Source organism: Falco cherrug, chromosome 2, assembly GCF_023634085.1.
Source record: "Falco cherrug isolate bFalChe1 chromosome 2, bFalChe1.pri, whole genome shotgun sequence".
In the NCBI taxonomy this organism is placed as follows: Eukaryota; Metazoa; Chordata; class Aves; order Falconiformes; family Falconidae; genus Falco; species Falco cherrug.
In genome coordinates, this window is record NC_073698.1 from 72,567,389 (window position 1) to 72,586,096 (window position 18,708).

The following is an 18,708-nucleotide window of genomic DNA, read 5'->3' on the forward strand; positions in this document are numbered from 1 at the left end:
AGAAGGAAGGTGCCTGACTGCACTACAAGAAGTCCATTTTCTTCCTGGTTTTGTCCATCCAGTTTTCCCTCTAGGAACCCCCTGTTCTCTGCAAGAACCAGAAGACAACCAACTCGCTCGGGCCGGCCCAGATCCTGCCTGGCCTCCCCACACAGCTATTTCAGGCATTTGATTTCTTCTTCCTCCTATGCACGGAACTTCATAATCCATTGGCTTTTGCACTGCACAGGTCAGACAGCCCTTCTCATATCAGCTTCATTTTGGACACGGATAGACCCTGTTCTCTGTTTTTAGGGGTGCTTTTAAGTCCACATGATGAGATCAATGAAAAACTTGAGAAACAGCAGAACCAGGAAGGACACGTGCAGAAGTCTTACTCAAAAAGTTCTTCCAGTTTAGGAGTGATCTTCACACTTTGTCTGCAGCTTCACCTCATTTAAGAGGTCTTCTTAGTTTACTTATAAAAGAATGTTACAAAGGAAGGGAGAGTATCAAAAGCCATAATAAAGCAAACCCGCCTCATCTGTTAACTACTAGGTCAGACCATTAGAATGGTTTCGTAACTTTTCGTTGGCAAATCCACATGGTTCATGCCACAAATGTCAAGCTTATCAGAACAAACGTTGGGAAAATTATCAGCTGGGAATTATGGAGAGAACTTGCTCAAAACAGATCAGTTTCTGAAACTAAAGAGCATCTCTTCTTCAGAATAGTGCTGAAATAATTTACACTGAAGTATTAATTCAAAAGCCTGCCTTCTAGGAAAACAAAGCACAGCTTCATGGAATTGGTCATTCTTTATTTTCTCCCCTGCCAGACCTTTGAAAAGCGGCACGCTGGTTTGGGAAGAAGCATTAACTGTCACGTCTTGCCCACAGGTCAAACTTTGTATGAGGAGCGAGAAGGGACAGCAGCCTCCTATGGCCACAAGCATCCTAATTTCATGCATTGTGATTTTACACTTTCTTGCATTTTCCTTTCCCATGAGCTGCTGTTAAACAAGACAACAAAGCTTCAGTTGACCACCAAGACCAAACCACACTGGCACTTTTTGCCCCCGCACTCTGACAAAGTTGTCACAGTGAAACAAGAAGGTGCACTTGTATTGTGGACTTGGACGTTCTGGAAGTGCTGTACCCCATCCCTATTAAGGCTTATCATCTGTAGTGAGTATATGCAAGTGCCAAATGAGAATTAAGTTAAAAGAAACTTAACGCTGACTGATTTACAAGAGAGGATCCTGGAGGATTTTGTATTACGTCATTGTGTGTGACTCTACACCCTCCAAACAAACCGCTCGGAATGCTTCTGCTGAAACCTTTTTCAGGTCCTGATGCCAGCACACCACACCCAAACTCACTGGAGAGAGCTCATCAAGGATGACCACAATCAGGAAACAACTGAGAATTCTACTCTGTGTTTCTGTGAGATCTTTGCACATACTTACTCACTGGCTATCAGGTAACTGAACACAAAGCTGAGGAACGGTGCCTTGCAGACACACCATCAACATTGACATCTGAGACAAATGTGAATCAGCAGAATCTTTTCCAAGCGTTAGGAGCAGCCAGTCACAGTTTGTGTGCCACATTCACGGTTGTGCTGCTTTGCTGCAGTTTTCACTTAAGGTGACTCCTTAAGTGACCAAGACTTGACTCCATGATAGAACTTTTCCACCAATCTTACACTCTTGAACACCCACTGCGTAAAAGAACCATGTTGGCATGCTTTAGCTAACACCGTAATTTTTAACTTGAAGATTCATCAGGAAATGACCTTTGAAAGGCAGCATCTAGAGGGAAGCACACTGATGGGACTCGATGACCTTCTCTCGTTACATTGTCTAGCAGCCATTAGGTGGTTTTAAAGGCATCAGGAATTTACCCAGGCAACAAAGAGCAGTTTTGAACATGGGAAGGGATTTGTCTCAGTCTTCTGCAATTTCCTAATGGTAAAGCTTTACAATAAATCAAACTATCATCTTTGGTTTTACAGGGATGTTACACAGGAAGGTAAAGGAGCACTAGCAATTCATTCCTCATTTGCAAGGTTGAGTCCTTTTCCTTCTCAGACTACAAATTTGCATCTAAAAGTCGATTAAGAGCAAATCCCACGTTTTGACCACTTCGATGTTTTTTCAAGAGTAACTGGCTACTCAGAAGTGCTGTAAGTCAGGCCATAGGTGACAAGCGTTTCACACCATAGAAGGGTGTCCGAGACCCTTCTGTTAGGATGGGAAAGCAAAGGAGGAGTAAAAAACTTGTTTCACACAGTTCACTAATGAACAACAAATTGCTTCTCTACGTAATGGATACTTCCTTTTTGCTTTTCTTGGAAAAAACCAAACAACAAACACTTGACATTCTCTTTTCTTTCCTAAGCAAGTTATAAAGCTTCTCCATGTTAATAGTAGTTCATATGCTCCTGAAACAAGGTTGGACATTCAAGAATGGCAACTGAACTCCATTTCAGTCCTTGACTTGCGGCATTTGGCCATGACTCACCCATCACATCTCCTGAGAAGATGACTACAGGATCCTTTTGATCAAGCTGGATGCCTACAGGGCTCTGGTGTTACCATGGGGAAGGACAGCAGACAACCACATGAGCACTTCTGTACTAGATTCTCCACTCTACCTTGAGGAGAAATTTACGCGCAGCCTCTTTTATCTTTGCTGCTGAATTAAGGTTTTTGGGGTTTGCATCTTTTTCAAGACTAAAAAAAAACCCTCAGCATTTCTCATCAGCAGACAAAAACTGGAGGAAAGGGCACAGGACTTCAGGAATCTCCAGAGAGGATGTGGACAGGAGCATTTATGGCAAGAGATGATCTTCAGCACTAAATAGAGGCCTCTAAAGCTAATGAATTTCAAAACTCTGACATCTTAACAGAAAATAAGTAGTTTCACCACTATTTTGAAGTATCAAGTATGCCTTGGTAAAATTTATTTCATGACCACAGTTAATATTTAAAGTTACAGAAGTCAAATAAACACTTAAAAAAATTAATCCACTCTGAATTCTGAAATGTTAAATATTCACATATACCTACCCTAATAATTAGTAAAGAAATGGTATGACATAATCTTATGCTAGATTTTAAAGTAAAATATTAGTGCTTTGGCACAACTAAATATTACTTTCTTACTTTGAAAAACAAGTGCATACACTGTGAAGGAAATACATAATACCTGCCCAAAGGCCACTTGACTTCAAGGATTTATTCGAACAGGCTACTGTGGATGCACGATGTTTTGTGATCAAGGCTTGTAAACTGATCTAATTTTCTTAGAGACAATATGTTATACAAGTGTCATCATACCCTTCTACTCACATTCAGGTACTTGAAGACATCTGTCCCTTACACTTCCTCAAAAGCAATTTTTTCCCAGATGTATAAGAACAAATTTACCATTACCATCAACAGTAGGATTAGGAACAACTGCATAAACAAAGCGTACCTAATCACTACCATTCACATGTTGCATAGACTTGCTCTGAGTTTACTATAGCTCAGAATCTGTCTATGGCAACACACCAGGTATTGGTGGAGCAGAAATGGAGAGCCACTGCAATGTTCACCCCATGTAACACTTGCATTACTATTAAAAAACACTACTATTTTTTTCTGTGGCAGAACTTTTATTTGGAGGGAAATTATAACTTTTGCATTTACATGGCACAAATTATATACAGTACACTTTCCATGATAAGAATTATGAAGCTGTTCACAGAAAGGTATCAAATTTGAGATAAATAATGTATAAGCTGAAATATACAAATCAGGGGTGGAGGTGAAACTATTGGCCATTTTTATTATCTATAGAAGAATTCCAAGGAATAATGTTAATTCAATGTTCAAAAATTTTTAACAAACTTCTAGTAAAGTTAATTGAAATATTTATAATACTATTCAGTTGTTGCACAGTATTTCCAATATACAATCAAGAAGATGCACAGAACACAACACTTAATATGAAAAAATCTATTGCACCCACAATTTAAAGGTTTCACTGCCTTTTGGATGCTGCACTACCATATTTATATAAACATTTACAACACTTCAGTAAACACAAAGGTTCTACATGTAGTGCAGCATTATGGTGGGCTGCTTTCAGCTCTTAAAATAAATGTTAAATGCCCATATACTGTGCCATTTATTCTAAGATGATGGTTTAAGCTGTAACCCTTAGCTCCTACAGTGAGTAGCAAACACACTTTCCCCATGTTCAGAAGATTACCATCCCTCTGACTGCACAGCCTGTATTCTGAGACCTAAACTGTCCTTGGCTTCATTGTCATTTTGGCATGTTGCCTCAGTGCTTGTGACAACTATCCCTTGTATTATTTTTTTAATGTCCTGTTAAGTAGTCCTGCGTAGAATCTGAAGCAAAAGAATCTGCATCTTCATTATCAGAATCATCACTACTGTCATCAGCCGCTGGCTCTCCTGTCAGTGCTATCCGGGCATAATCATCAGTGTCTATAGACTTGCAGAAGTGAATGGCATACTTCAGTTTTTCCTCTAGTACTTGCTTACAGGAATACCTGGGCAGCTTCAGGAGAAAGAAGCAAGTGTATGACTCCGGGAGGAAGTGGTCTGGTGGATTGTATTTATCCAATACCTGTTGGAAACAAAAAGCATAATATGTTTGATTCACCGTCCAAGCCACAAATAAGTATTAAAATAATACTTGAGAATTTTTTTTAACAGGCATGTTAGATTTGTGATTCTGATGCTGAAGTTTCTTAAATGCACAATGAAAAGACTAAACCCATTTTCCCTACACTAAGTAGATAAGTAAGAACAAACACGTATGAGCTTCTGTGACTATGAATATGTGGTTGGGAACAATCTAAGAAAGAATGTATTACTTCAGTAAATACCAAAATATCATTTGGAGATGGTGATTTTTTAATTTAGCTGAAACTATTTCCCAGCAAATGGCTGGGAAATGAAATTAATACCCACTTGCCCAAGTCAAGAAGGAAAGATACATATATACACACGTTAAAGGTCTCTGTTGCACTGTTGAAATTACACTGTAATGTTGCCCACACAGTTTAAAGAAATCAGCCTGTTCTCTTGCTGTGTCGTGCTACTACTACTCCACTACCAGCTTTTTTTAGAAAGAAACCCATGTCCCATCCCATACACCTTACCTGAATAACAAAGTCCCTGCCTCTAAAGTCTGCAATAGTCCTGGGCAGCCTTGTTCTGCCCCACACAAAACGCAGGAAGAGAGATCGCTCTGTATTGGAGAAGGACTCCATCACTTCCCAGAACCACTGTATCAAGGACGCAGTTGGTTCAATGCCTTTATAAGTTGCTACAGATTTCAGAAGGTGAAGTGGAATATCTGGACTTCCACATACCTGAAAAATAAAATTTAGTGATAGGCTATAAAAGTCTGATCAAGTCAGTTACAGATGATTTTTTTTCCCTCCATTCCTTTAAAATATTTTACCAGCTTTTACACTTACAAAACAAACAGTCAAGTATTTGGTGTGCTGAGCATAGTCTCCTATTACAGTAATACTAAATACACATCTTTCCATCCATCAGAGGACAATAATTCTTCTTTTATATTCCCGAATCACATAAAGAATTAAACATTTTATTTGAGATTAATATCTCCAATTCACCTCCAAGGTCACTGTTTTGTGGAATTTTTTGTTTGTTTGTTTCTTCCAAAAATAAATAATTACATCACTGCTCAGCTATATAAAAATAACCTTATTAACACCAAGAGGGCAATTAAACATTTACTAGTCTTTCCTTGGACAAAACGTCTGCAATCATAGAGCAATTACTGTAAACAGTATTTAATGGCGGGTTTGCATTAGTAAGATGTAAGTTAAGAATCTCACTCCAAGTTAGTCTGACAGAAGTAGCAAAGCAGAAATTTATACCATAGTTTCCAGTTCATATCCTGTAAAGAGTGAAAGCAGAGGAACTGGAACAACACGGGCCATTCCCTCACGAACTGCTGCAACTTGTTCATCAAATTCATGAAGCCTGCAGAGACATATTTTCAGAGTTTCTGTGAACGCCATTTCTAGCGATTATTTCTAGCGATTTCTAGTAATATCAAGGAAACTTCAAGCAATCCCCTCAATTCTCCAGCTGTATGCCAAGGAACATTAATAAACATTTATCACACAAGATACTTGACTTATAACACCAATTTTCTACACCAATTCATATTGCATAACAAGCTCAGTATGGAGAGATATCTCCTAATGCTTAGGATATTTTATTTCCAGTATTATTCATGTGCTGTGCCTGGCAAGATCAAATCAATACCCCCATTTGAAAACAACATGCTCTTGGGAAAAGAATAGCTTGCTTTGAAACCCTGCCCTCAAACATGCCCAACACAAGACAGACATAATGGTAAAAAGAAAAATGGGCCTGAACTAAAATACCATGTCCGAGGGGGACAGGAGTTGTCTTTCAAGACAGACACGAATAAGGCTGCTTCTGCTGCCATCCATGATTAGTGTTTTGCTCTCCCCTTGCCCTGGTCAAGTAATTTTTGAGATGTTTCACACAGCTCTCCAGAACAGAGATTCACATCATTGACAAGTACTGTCCTCAGGCTTGTTGTCACCAAAATAAACAAAGATGTCAGGAAAAACTTGGTCTTTTACATCCACTTCTCCACACGGATTCTATCCAGGTGCTAGTTTTTCTCTCAAAGGCTTCATATAATTAAAAAATGTGATACATCATCTAAACATTTAAATGTTTGCCCTAAAGGCCTTTTAACTGCAAAACGCTTTAGAATTGCTCGTATCCTTTGAGGAGAGCCTGAATTTGCAAGAGAACAAACCCATTTCTTCAAAGGAACGTAACATTTTATACAGGCATATCATTTGTCTATTCAAAATGAAATTTCTCTCTACTGTAAAAAAAAAAACTGCTTTAAGTATCAGTTCAAAACCACTTACAGGGAAAAAAAAAGACTAATTCAGTAATTGTTGGCAGACACTATAACTACAAACTAATAAACAAGTATATAGTGATGATACAGTCTTGCTCAAGGACTCTAAAACAGTGAACTATGGCAGAGAGAATAAAACACCTACGAATCAGTTTCTTGTTCAAATGATCTAAATTTCTGTATTTCAATAGGCACTAGGCCCATTGCTTCACGTAACAAGATGCCTATGGTTGCTTCTTAGATGAAATTGTCTAGATTAGCCACCCGGGTATTTAAGTAACAAAAGGCTTGTCTTCTCAAACACTGAACAATTATTCCCCACTGGTTTCAGTATAACGTTCCGATTTTGGCACCTGTGGGTGAATTTACTTGTCTGCACATAGGTGTCAGACTTACTTTATGGTGTCCAAGGAATGAATGTTTTTGTTTGTGTATTCCAACAGAACACAGTAAGAATTCAGCTGGGACTGCTCTTGACTGCAACTGACGATATGAAAAACTGCGGGAGCAGTAGTACTAAATCTAAGCTCTCATCACAAAGAACTTAATGATCAGGCCTCAGCCTGTATTGCACAGGAAGAGCTAGACAGATGGGGCATTTCTCCATCTGTAAAGCTGGCTGCCAAAACTGCTCTGTCAGGACAGCTATTCAAATCCAGAACTATACCTGCTAATTTATTGTTTCCTAAAAATTAAATGTTACCTTTTCTTCTTGGATAGATTAAAAGAAATCAGAAAATCATCACTGTAATCACATGAAGATACTGAAATACTTACAATAGAGGTTAAAGTGGTATATTGTTTAAAAGCTCTTACACATTTTTTAAAAAGAAAACACTCAGGTCAGTAATCTGAATGACTTATTCAACAAACCTGTAGTTTATTGCAAGCCTCACATATTCAGCTCTATTATCCAGTGTAATATGGGTGTACTTGGAACTCAGCTGAATATCTTGACCGCTTGCATTAGGCACAGTGAATGGGAGGCTCATAGCTTCAAACTCTTCTGAAGTAGCTTCGTTGTCTCGGATGTACATAAGCCCAGGAATAAAATCTTTATCAACCTTTTGAAAAATAACAAGCCCGAATTAGTCAGTTTGCTAGCACTATACAACATTGTCTCTTGTGTACCAAAGGCAGCGCATCACGTGTCATCCAACAAAAGCAATGTCAAATGTCTGACCACAACCCATCTAACTTAATTTCAAAGCCATAAAGTAGCTGAGTATTTTACATAAAATTTCATTATGCTGGGATGTGGGAGGGTGCACGTGTTCTAGATTTCAATCCTTTGGGGGAGCATTTGCCAAGAAACTGCACTATACAAGAAAATTGATTTAAAGCTTAAAAACATTGTAACGCCTACGAATTCCAATGCTGGTTTTGGTACAAAAGGAACCTCCTTTACTGACAAGTAAATGACTCAATGTTTTTATAGTAAGTACCCTTCTACATAGGAGTATTTGAGAAGGAACTTTTCTTCATAACAAATACCTAGCTTCTTACTCCACATTTACTGAACTCAGTACACAGAAATTGAAAGTTTGTGATGTTTAGTACATGGGCACAAACTAGTTTCAATAGTAGTTTGAACTCATTTTCTTTTACTTCAGAACAGTGTAGATGTGTGTACCACATCAGTTACTGCATCTTGGCACAACAGATGGTAACAGCTACAGAAAGGTCCACTGGAATGTAGGAGTTCGACAACAAACATTTGTCTAGTCAAACCCATGAGAAGACTGGAAAATGCTCTAGAATACAAATACCTTATTTAACTACTTTTGAACAACATGTACTCACTCTTAAAACTGTAAATTTTAGTCATCCTTATATACTGGCTCAAAATGTAAAAAGCCTGTCATAATACAAGCATATAAAAGCCAGGGAAGCCAATCACTGAAGAAAAATCTATGCTGGAGTCTGCTTGTCTTCTGTAAGTTATTTCCTACTCAGGAGCTTCATACTTACCTCACTGAGATCAGCAATTGTTAGGTTCATTCCTGCAAGCTGTTTCCACACTGGCTCAGCCAGATTGAGGCTCAGAGGGCTGCCAGTCCGGATAGCAATGCCCAGAAGTACACCTGTAAGTTTAAACATAATATTTTTTATTTTTTTTTTGTTAGATTCCCAATACTCTGATCATGTAATGCAAGCAGAATGTCAGAGTGTTGCTAAGAAATTACCAAGAAAACGAAACATGTTCATATGCAAGAGTGACTTGGCAGCAGGATTTAATAGGAAACAATCTCTGTTTGCTCCAGATTCATCTCTTCCATTTGGTGTCACAATTAATAGAGGGGTAAGCCCATTCTGAAGCTCCTCGCACATTTCTGCTATTGATTCACTATAACCTCCACCGCAATCATCCACAGATTCACCTTGGACAAGAAAAAAAAAAGCTCAAAATTAATTTTTTTTTTCCAAAATAAATAAAGCACTGAAATAAACTGTACTTCCTTCAGCCAAAGTTTAAGGATGACTCAGTGAATAAAAGTTTACTAGAAGCTACGCTATCATATCTGTTTGCACATGAAAGCCCTTTATGTTTTGCTTTTTAATTGGTATTTCCAGTTCATTGTAAATCCTACTATTTAGAAGATTATACAACATATCACAGTGTTAAAAATAATCTTTTGCCAGAGTGTAACTAACATTATTGTGTTGGACACTGATCAAAATAAGATAGAACAGAGGTAGAAAGTCAAAGCAACATGATCCCTAAGTGACATTTTAAAGTAGATATATTTTGTATACCTTATATATGTAAATAGAATCGCTCTTCAATCTCAAATATTTTTCATCAGAAATCTCAAAGTGATATGTGAATTGTAAAAACAATCCTATCAGTAAAACCAGCTAGCCAAGATTATTTACCAATTCAGACAGCTGAAAAACAGGTTTAGGTTTTGCAGAATGTTTGGTGTAAGCAGAGGAGCCGCTTCCAGAATTTGAGAATTACAGACACGTTTCCACTAATCTTAAGGAGTTTTATAAAATCATTTTAAAAGGCTTTTTTACTTTCTAGCATTTTAAACACCTTCCTCTGCCTACACACATACACTCTTTTCCTATATCCCTTCCCTTGGGTTCTCCAAAAAAGTAAGTCTGAAGAAAACTGCAAGTTAAGTGCAAAATTGGGCGGGGTGTGTGGGTGTGTGTGCAGAATCCTCTTACCAACAAACTTGACTTTCCAAACACGATGAGGAAGCAGAAGGCTATCAGGGCTAAAGGAACTCATTTTAGCACACATCTGTCCAAACACTGACTTTGTACCATCAGGCCCAGCCAGTCCTCCTTTACTCCTAGAACGTTTTACCTATTGAATAAGCAGATTATAAAAGTCACTGTAAAAACATTATTTCAGCTGCCATCAGACCATAAGATTAGTGTTTACAAATTACTAACGTGTTCAGTGAAACATTTGCAGAGGTCCACAGTGTATCTTGTATATATGTGACACATAGAGAAGAATCAAACTTCAAATTACAGCACTACAGTATCTTTCAGAACCATCTCACATCCACCTGTAGATACAGGTATCACAGACTCCTATTACATATCCCCATCCTCCACAGGAGGATGAAAGCACTTGAAATCTTAGGCTATGAGGAGCCCAGAACTATTTCAGAATCACATAATGGTTGAGGTCAGAAGGGACCTCTGGAGGTCCTCAGCTCCAGCCCCCCTGCTCAAGCAGGGCCCCTGAGAGCCAGCTGCCCAGGACTATGTCTAGATTACTTTCAAGTATCTCCAAGGATAGAGCGTCCACAGCTTTCCTGGGCAGTCTGTGCCACTCTTGGTCACCCTCACAGTGACCAAGTACTTGCATTACATGGTCAGAAGGAACACTGTATGTGTTTCATTTTGTGCCTGCTGCCTCCAGTGCTGCCAATGGACACCACTGGAGAAAGCTTGGCTCCATCCTCTTTGCACCCTCCCTTCAGGTGTGCAAAAATATACATCAATGAGATGCCCCCTGAGCTTTCTCTTCTCCAGGCTAACCAGTCCCAGCTCTCTGGGCCTTTCCTCATAGGAGAGATGTTCCAGTCCTTTACCCAGGACTGGACACGGTACTCCAGGTGTGGCCTCATCAGTGCTGAGTAGAGGGGAAGGATCACCTCCCTCGGCCTGCTGGCAGCGCTGCTAATGCAGCCCAGGACACCCATTAGCCTTCTCTGCAGCAAGGGCACATTGGTGGCTCATGTTCAGCTGTGTCCACCAGGACCCCCCAGGGCCTTTGTGCAAAGCTGCCTTCCAGCTGGACGGCCCCCAGCATGTGCTGGTGCCTGGGGTTGTCCCTCCCCGGGTGCAGGACTTTGCACTCCTCCTTGCTGAACCCACAAGGCTCCTGTCAGCCCATTTCTCCAGCCTGTCGAGGGCCTGTGGATGGCAACACAACTTTCTGGCATATTAGCCACTCCTCTCCGTTTTGTATCATCAGCAAACTTGCCAAAGGTACACTCTGCTCCATCATCCAGATCATCAATGAAGATGTTGACTAGGACTAGACCCAGCATTGACTCCTGGAGTACACCACTAGTTTCTGGCCTCCAACTAGACTTCATGCCACAGATCACCAGTCTGGATCCAGCTGTTCAGCCAGTTTTCCACCCACCCCACTATCAGCTCATCCAGCCCATACTTTGTCAGCTTGTTTCTGACATAAAAATGGCACACACCTAAACATCAAGGAGAGTTACTGGTTCCAGGATAAGCTGCACTTCAACTTCCGCAATAGGTCCCATCTCTGTGACATCGCTCTTTAACTGTCAGTTGTTACTCCAGTTATCACCATTTACAAGCACTGCAAATGACTGCACCTCATTAACAGAAGAAATTTTTTGACTAATGCTTGGATTTACAAACATGAAAAACAGTATCTGGGTACCCAGATGCTTCCCCTACAGGTACTGAACTGACCCGACAATGCTTAATGATTGCTCTAGGTAATTTCTATGACCTGATATAGTTATAACTATTTGAAACAATCTTAGTTTAAAGACAGCTGAATTATTTTATTAAATTAAAAACATGGTGGTTGATTAGGCTTTAGTAATTTTAGCACTGGAAAAATGCAAAAAAACCAGGTGTGTTCACTGCAGCTAGACAGAATGATGTTTACTAGTTCACCTGTGAGCTTTCTTCTGTAGGTAAGAAATTTTACACTCCCCAACCATCAATAACTTACTTGGCTTTAATTTCAGTTTTTCATTGTTCATCTGTCTCTATTTAGCATTGTGTCTGTTCATCATTAAAGGAAAATGGAAAGACAGAGGGGTATCAATGATAAGATTTGTTGATAAAGTTTTCTTCCCCTATCTCTGAAGCAGCAGCCAATGCCTTGGTAATTCAGTTATTCTGGATTGCAATCCACTTAGTTAATGCATCCTATCTCTACTCATGCATTTAACTGTCAAATCTGGGCAAGTTTTTCCATACGTAAGACAGATCAGAGGCTGTGGTGTTGACCAGAAAACTGAATACATGTTATTCTTAAATTAATTAATGATAATATTTAAATATGCATCTATGATACTTACTAGGAGCTTCTAAAAATGAGTAAGCACTACCAAAACATGTATGTGTATATACGCAGAGTAATGTGTTTCTTAGGCACCCACAGAAAAAGTCTATTTTAAGATTTTATGAAGATCCATAAGACAACATGCAAGGAAAATGCCACATATTTTGCTCCAAGAGATGCGCACAGAGTGGACAAGAATACAAAAAAGCATTTCACCATTAGAGAGAGGAAAGCAATGGAAAGTAAACGAAAGGCTGGAGAAAACCAAGATATTTCCCCTGCCCTTCCCCTCCACCACCACTTGGTGTTCTGTAATTCATATTCTCAACCTGCCCTACAAAGGGACTCTCACGGTGCACGTAGTTCACCATTAACTGTTGAGACTGCTCATTCAAAAATAACCCAGACTCATCCACTCATCCATCTAATCTATATTTGGTCCCACTCCAAGCTACAGTGCATCTCAAAATCCAGCTTTTCTTATGCCGCATACTTCTGATGCTTTGGATGAAACACCCACCAGATTTCTTCCAGATTTTATTAAAAGGCTCACACACTCAAGTCCTCCTCATGTGTAAGACATTCTGTACCAACACAAGCTGGTTTTAATTTAATGGATGTTTAAGAAATTTGAATGCCCAAGGAGTTTTGAGAAATCACTGAGTCTTCTCTTAAAAAAAAAGAAAGTATGAGAAGAAGGTCTATGGAAAGCAGTAGTTAATCCACTGTTTCTTCAAACTTTAGACCTAAAATACAAATTAATAAAGTGACAATAAAAAGGCAAGCAATCCTGCCTGAACTGAACAGGATGGCATGCACATTTGCTATTATACGTTTAATTTAGTATTTATTTACTAGAAACATAGAATTTTCATTTAATCTGATCATTTAGGAATGGTTACAATTTGACTTTTAACAAAGCATGTAAGAACGCCACGAAGGAGCATTGGTGTTTCTGCCAGCACCTTAATATATTGCTTGCTGACGAAGACAGATGCCCGTATTAAAATTTATTAGGCTATTAGCAAAAAGTGAAACAGTTCACTGAAAAACGGTAAAAATTCATACAAATATGTTTAAGGCCACAATCCACCACAGGTGTTTTAGCTCTTTATTGTAGAGGTCTGGAGCACAGCATCTTGCTCATGTTTCCAAATCATACCCTTTAGAGACATAAACAGTATCCTGCAAAATCTATTTTACTGAATAGGGTCAGATATAACCCTCATTGAATACATGTCTTATTAAACACAGATTATGCAGCATCTCGAAGTTTTTGAAATACATTCCAGCCTTCTTGCTGATAACTTTTTAGCATAAAACAAGTTAATATGTTGATTAGAGCTCAAGAAATCTGCCATCTGAAGATACCAGCTTGTGGAAAAGCAACTCTCCTTGGACCAGAGAGAAATGCAGACAATCAAAAGCGGCATACAGTGAAGCATGGAAGAACTGAGTTCAAGAACTCGTCTCAGTGAATAATCACTTATTATGAGCAGAACCATTGTAACAAAGGGGGAGAGACACTCATGTCTATCTGTAATCTGCTTAAAGCATTTTTGAAGCGATGAAGACAAAACTTAAGTTCTTTCTCTAAATCTGAAGAACAAAACTTTATATTTGTCTCAAGCACCCTGAGAGTATCCACTGAAATACCAGCCATCCTGTGGGACTCTCTCCAATCCACCAGAACTTGGGAGAAATGTACATAAAGCCATATACTCAGAGACTAATAAAAAAAGTTTACAAAAAGATGACAACTTACTAGTTGGAATCAGCTAAGAAACAGAAATATGTACTGTTAACAAAACAGATCTATGAAGAAAACAAACACAATTCTATGATGTGTCATGAAACAGAACTCCAGAAGAGGCAGAGAATTATCCGTGTGATAATTGCTAGAGCACGCTGCCTCACTTGTACCTTGAGGTTTCAGTTACCTATGCTCAAAATGAAATGCTACAGAAAAAATACAGTATAAAAAGATGAGGAGTAGAGAGAGACCATTCTACACAGCAGGCAAAAAAAGCTTAGCTCAATCAGTGGAGAAAATTGAAGGCTGTCGTGAAATGAGTGTTCTTGAAAAGCACATTTGATAAAGGAGAAGACAGTGACTAGGAAGGAGGAATGTAATTTAAACTGAAGCATTACACAAAAGAACAAATCATTCATTCATTGATATATGCTGTGCCCACTTTAAGATTAGATCATTTTTGACATGGTAGTGAGATTTCTGTAACCCACATTCAGTAAGAAGCCCTAATGAGGAGGGAGAAACTATTCTTGAAATGGAATTTCATATATCCATGTGTGACATTCCTCCCATAACAGTAGAGAACATTAAACCTTTGCAATATTACATTCCTAAATGCAGACATTCTCCTGAAATTTGTTTCCCTTTTAAGAGGGGAAAATTCCTTTCAATTGCTGTGCTAATCTCTTTCATCTAAAGGCAAAGATATGATTTAACAGCATTATGAATGTGTCTGCCTATAGGTCATAAAACACTGTCCATTTCACCCCACAGGAACTACACCAGTACTTAAATACTAGGCAAATCTGATCTGCTCGTAAAAGGGTCAGTAAGTAAACTTGAGCACTGGAGACCTACCTAGACATGTAACTGCGAGTTCACTTTCTGGCTCAGTCTTCAACTACTCCCGTTACACCCTCCCAGAACAAGGCCTGGGTGCTGTTTGGAACATTTCACTTAGCGACCATTCCCCAAAAGTAATACGGATTAAAACTGCATGGAGCTGGGTTTCTTCTGCCCTACGGAGTCCTCCAGCACTGCCCCAAACTGTCTCTGTGTATTCAAACTTGCCCTCTTGCTACACCTCAAAGCACAAAATATCTACTCTCAATTTTATGTGATAGAAATATCAGGTTGGCACTTGGGTAACATGCAGTACAGCCACCACACTGAATTTCACACACCTTGAGCAAGAAAACTACTGCATCCTACTATCATGAGGCCCCCAACAGAAAAAAATCCAGGGCCAAGTACTATGTAATGTGAATGTGATCTACTCTAAAGGAATCTGGTCCATGTAAAAGCTGACCTCAGGGCAAGGGAGTGGTGTTAGGCTTGCTTTTGTGTTGCAAGATAGGCAGCTGTTATGTCCAGTTCTGGTTACTTCCAAAGAAAGTACCAAGCAACAAGGTTAAGCTGAGGAAATATTTTTAAAAACAGGTCAGTATCTGGAAAACAACTTTAAATTAACAACTCATTTGTTTATTTTATAAAAGAAAGACGATTAAGTGAATTGACTGCATCATGTAATACATAAACTGTAGGAAGAGGCTTCTGAAAGCAAACTGATCTTAAAGCCTACCTGCAGTTAAACACAACTGCAAATAAGACGAAAACTCAACATTGACAATTAGCTGTTTCAGACTAGGTAAAGCAGTTTTGAATCTTCAATTAAATATTATAAAGGACCAAGTGATTTAAGAATCCCTATTTTCATTGTCTGCAAAAGCTAACTCAAAAAATTGTGACCCATACTTGGTACTGTGTAATCAGGCCAGATTACGAAGATGGTTTCTTTAGCCTTCACTTGGCTAAATCTAGGACAGACTTGTGTTACAGCAATATTTCATTTCCCCCAGAAGGTACAAAGAAGGGAAGTCTTGCAGCCACCAGTTCTTTTCTAGAGTTCAAGATACAGTCAAGTATTAAACTGGAATACAAGAGAAAGCCCATCTTAATTAAGTGAACAATAGGAGGAAGACCTAGGAAACGAGCCCAAAACCCACTCACCAGTTTCCTGCTTAAATACTTGCCCTATGTTACTCAACTTCCTTAATTCACTCACACACACACTCTAACAAGAAAATCTCTGGCACTCACTTCAGCTAATAATAATAAATAAACTAAACCAACACTTTTTAATCACATAACATTACTACAAGAAATTTTAAGTGCCCATAGGAAAAGGCAAAGCAGAAACAGTCTGGCCACAATAGGACGTATTTCTGTTCACTAAGAGAAAACCGTTTAGCCAAAATTTTCACAATTTTCTCCATTTAACCTTACAAAGACTAGGTTTTTTTACTTTTTACAATACACAAAAAAATAAAACCACCACTAAAGGAAAGAAACACGTGAGGACTCTTAAGACCAGGCTTCAGTCCATTTAAATGAAAACAATGTTCTACTATTCTACGTTGCGGAAACATCTATGGAAAAAGACATATCTGGCCTAAGGCACAACATTACATTTTCTAACGTCAATGATAAGGAAAAAAGCCCTTTTGTATCAAAGAGTTCTGCAATCAATATGACTACATGTGATGACCCGCAAAGGACAAGAGTTTATCAGCCTGATTTTTAATTATATTAAAGGGCACTTTTTTCCTTGCCTTATTTTTTTCCTTCATGTTCTCTGTTATGAAAGCAACAGCCAAATAATTCATCTGATCATTTGGAGAGGTAAGAAAGGTATCAGAATTGCTACTCTCTTAAATTATCTAATGTACTGAGTTTTGAAAAAGCAGTCCTTTGTCAAGTAAGACGTACTTTGCTCACTAGAGTCTAAATCATTCACTGAATATTTCAACACGTCCCCCTCCACCCAAACAACCACAATGTGAAAAGAAAACAAGCAGCCCTGATAAAAATTCAACTCTTCAGTACTCAAGACACCAAGCAGCTGAATCAAAGGGACTTGACAAATGTATAGCACTGTGGGCTAAACACACAGATACTAAAATCAAGACTACAGCTTAAGATACCTGTATTCTGTTGAGCTCTACAACTGGCCCATGCTGACGATCTCTCACCATAGTTGCCTGCACAACTTTTCTGAAAGCTGCCTCCTAAAAAAGGAAAACACAAAAAATTAAAATTGTGACAAAACTGCCATCAAGTAAGAAAGCTGCACATATCTCACAGTCCCTTCAGCAGAAAAGAGAAACTGATCCCACAACACTACCCTTCAGCAATTTCCTTCTGAATACATCACAAACACTAGAAAAGGCATAACACTGAGCCTTTCTTTAGAAGAAACAAACAAACATCAAATACTTCTGAAATACTAAAAACAAACAAAAGCAACAGAAGAGAAAGCTGTGAGATGTTAGTTAAGGATCATGTTATTTTTGCTAATAGAATTCAAGTCTGAAATAGTCAGGATATTAAAAAAGTAAAGAAGAAAGTCTCTCCTGTACCACTTAAAAACATGGCTTGAAAGGTTGTACTGCACCCAGATTAAGTTATTGCTAAGCAACCAACATGCTTACTTTATACCAGAATATTCTATGTAAATGGACAGTAATTAATGTCAGAGAAAACCAATCAAAAAGCCAAAGATAAGATCACCTCCCTATGGAAGGCAATAAACAAACAAATAAAAATAAACACCTTTTCATGCAGATTCAAGTATCTGATGTTCTCTCACTAACTACTTGAATCTAATTTTACACTGCCAGTTTCCAGCAAGTTTTAAAAATATTTTTAATTCTTTAGAATCTCTGAAGGTAAGCCTGACTTACATACCTAGATATGAATATGGCATTGCAACTTCTGGTGTTGCTGCTGAATGCTTTTGACATAAAATATGCCTTATACGACATTTTATGTTCTGATACGATATTTTATGTTATTTTATGTAACTGTTCTGCAGACAAAGTAAATCATGTTGCATGGGTCTCATGCACTTCACATCATATACCTAAAGACTCCCTATAGCGCTAACATATAAAAGTGTCATCAACAGAATAGGTAGGATTTCCTTTTCCTTTTTTCCAGTTTAGGTTTTGATGAAAAACGTGTGGTCTTCTCTTGGTCTGTGACATATGTATTCTGTTGGATTGCTCTACTACACAGTTTTATTGGATTCTAGAGAAAGAGACCTTGAGACAACACATGCTAAGGATTCTAGTTACAGGCCATGTGTTATTTAAGGACACAGAACAGCACTACAGAGGGAAACTTAACTGCTTCTCCTTTCAAATATATCTCCCAGCAGTATCTGTCTGTTTTATGTAAGGTTATCATTTTTTGTTAAACAAGTTACTATGACAGTGAGAAAATTCAGATCCCAAGCTGATGAACATACTGAAGGCAATTCATGTTTTTAAAGGCTTTCCATATTCAAAACTTCAGATAATTGTTGTAGCCTGGAAGCATTATAATTAACTGCATTTTCTCATAACTGACTTCACTTACAATTATAAAAATGTACTTTCTTTACTGATCCGAGATTGAACTCCTAGGCATCCCGTCTTCAC

At 38.5% G+C, this 18,708-nt stretch overlaps 1 protein-coding gene across 3 annotated transcripts in view; it reads right to left on the reverse strand.

Moving 5' to 3' along the window:
* Positions 1-3,621: 3,621 nt before the first annotated feature.
* HERC2 (HECT and RLD domain containing E3 ubiquitin protein ligase 2) overlaps positions 3,622-18,708 on the reverse strand; it is a 113,443-nt gene continuing 98,356 nt past the window's right edge. For all 3 annotated transcript variants that reach the window (XM_055701450.1, XM_055701451.1, XM_055701449.1), the window contains 8 exons: positions 17,212-17,295; positions 10,125-10,266; positions 9,134-9,328; positions 8,919-9,031; positions 7,821-8,011; positions 5,914-6,019; positions 5,164-5,376; positions 3,622-4,625 (listed from right to left, as the gene is read on the reverse strand). In XM_055701450.1, the coding sequence (XP_055557425.1) occupies positions 4,353-4,625; positions 5,164-5,376; positions 5,914-6,019; positions 7,821-8,011; positions 8,919-9,031; positions 9,134-9,328; positions 10,125-10,266; positions 17,212-17,295 (1,317 nt within the window). In that variant the 3' untranslated portion in view covers positions 3,622-4,352. The remainder of the gene's footprint in view (positions 4,626-5,163; positions 5,377-5,913; positions 6,020-7,820; positions 8,012-8,918; positions 9,032-9,133; positions 9,329-10,124; positions 10,267-17,211; positions 17,296-18,708) is intronic.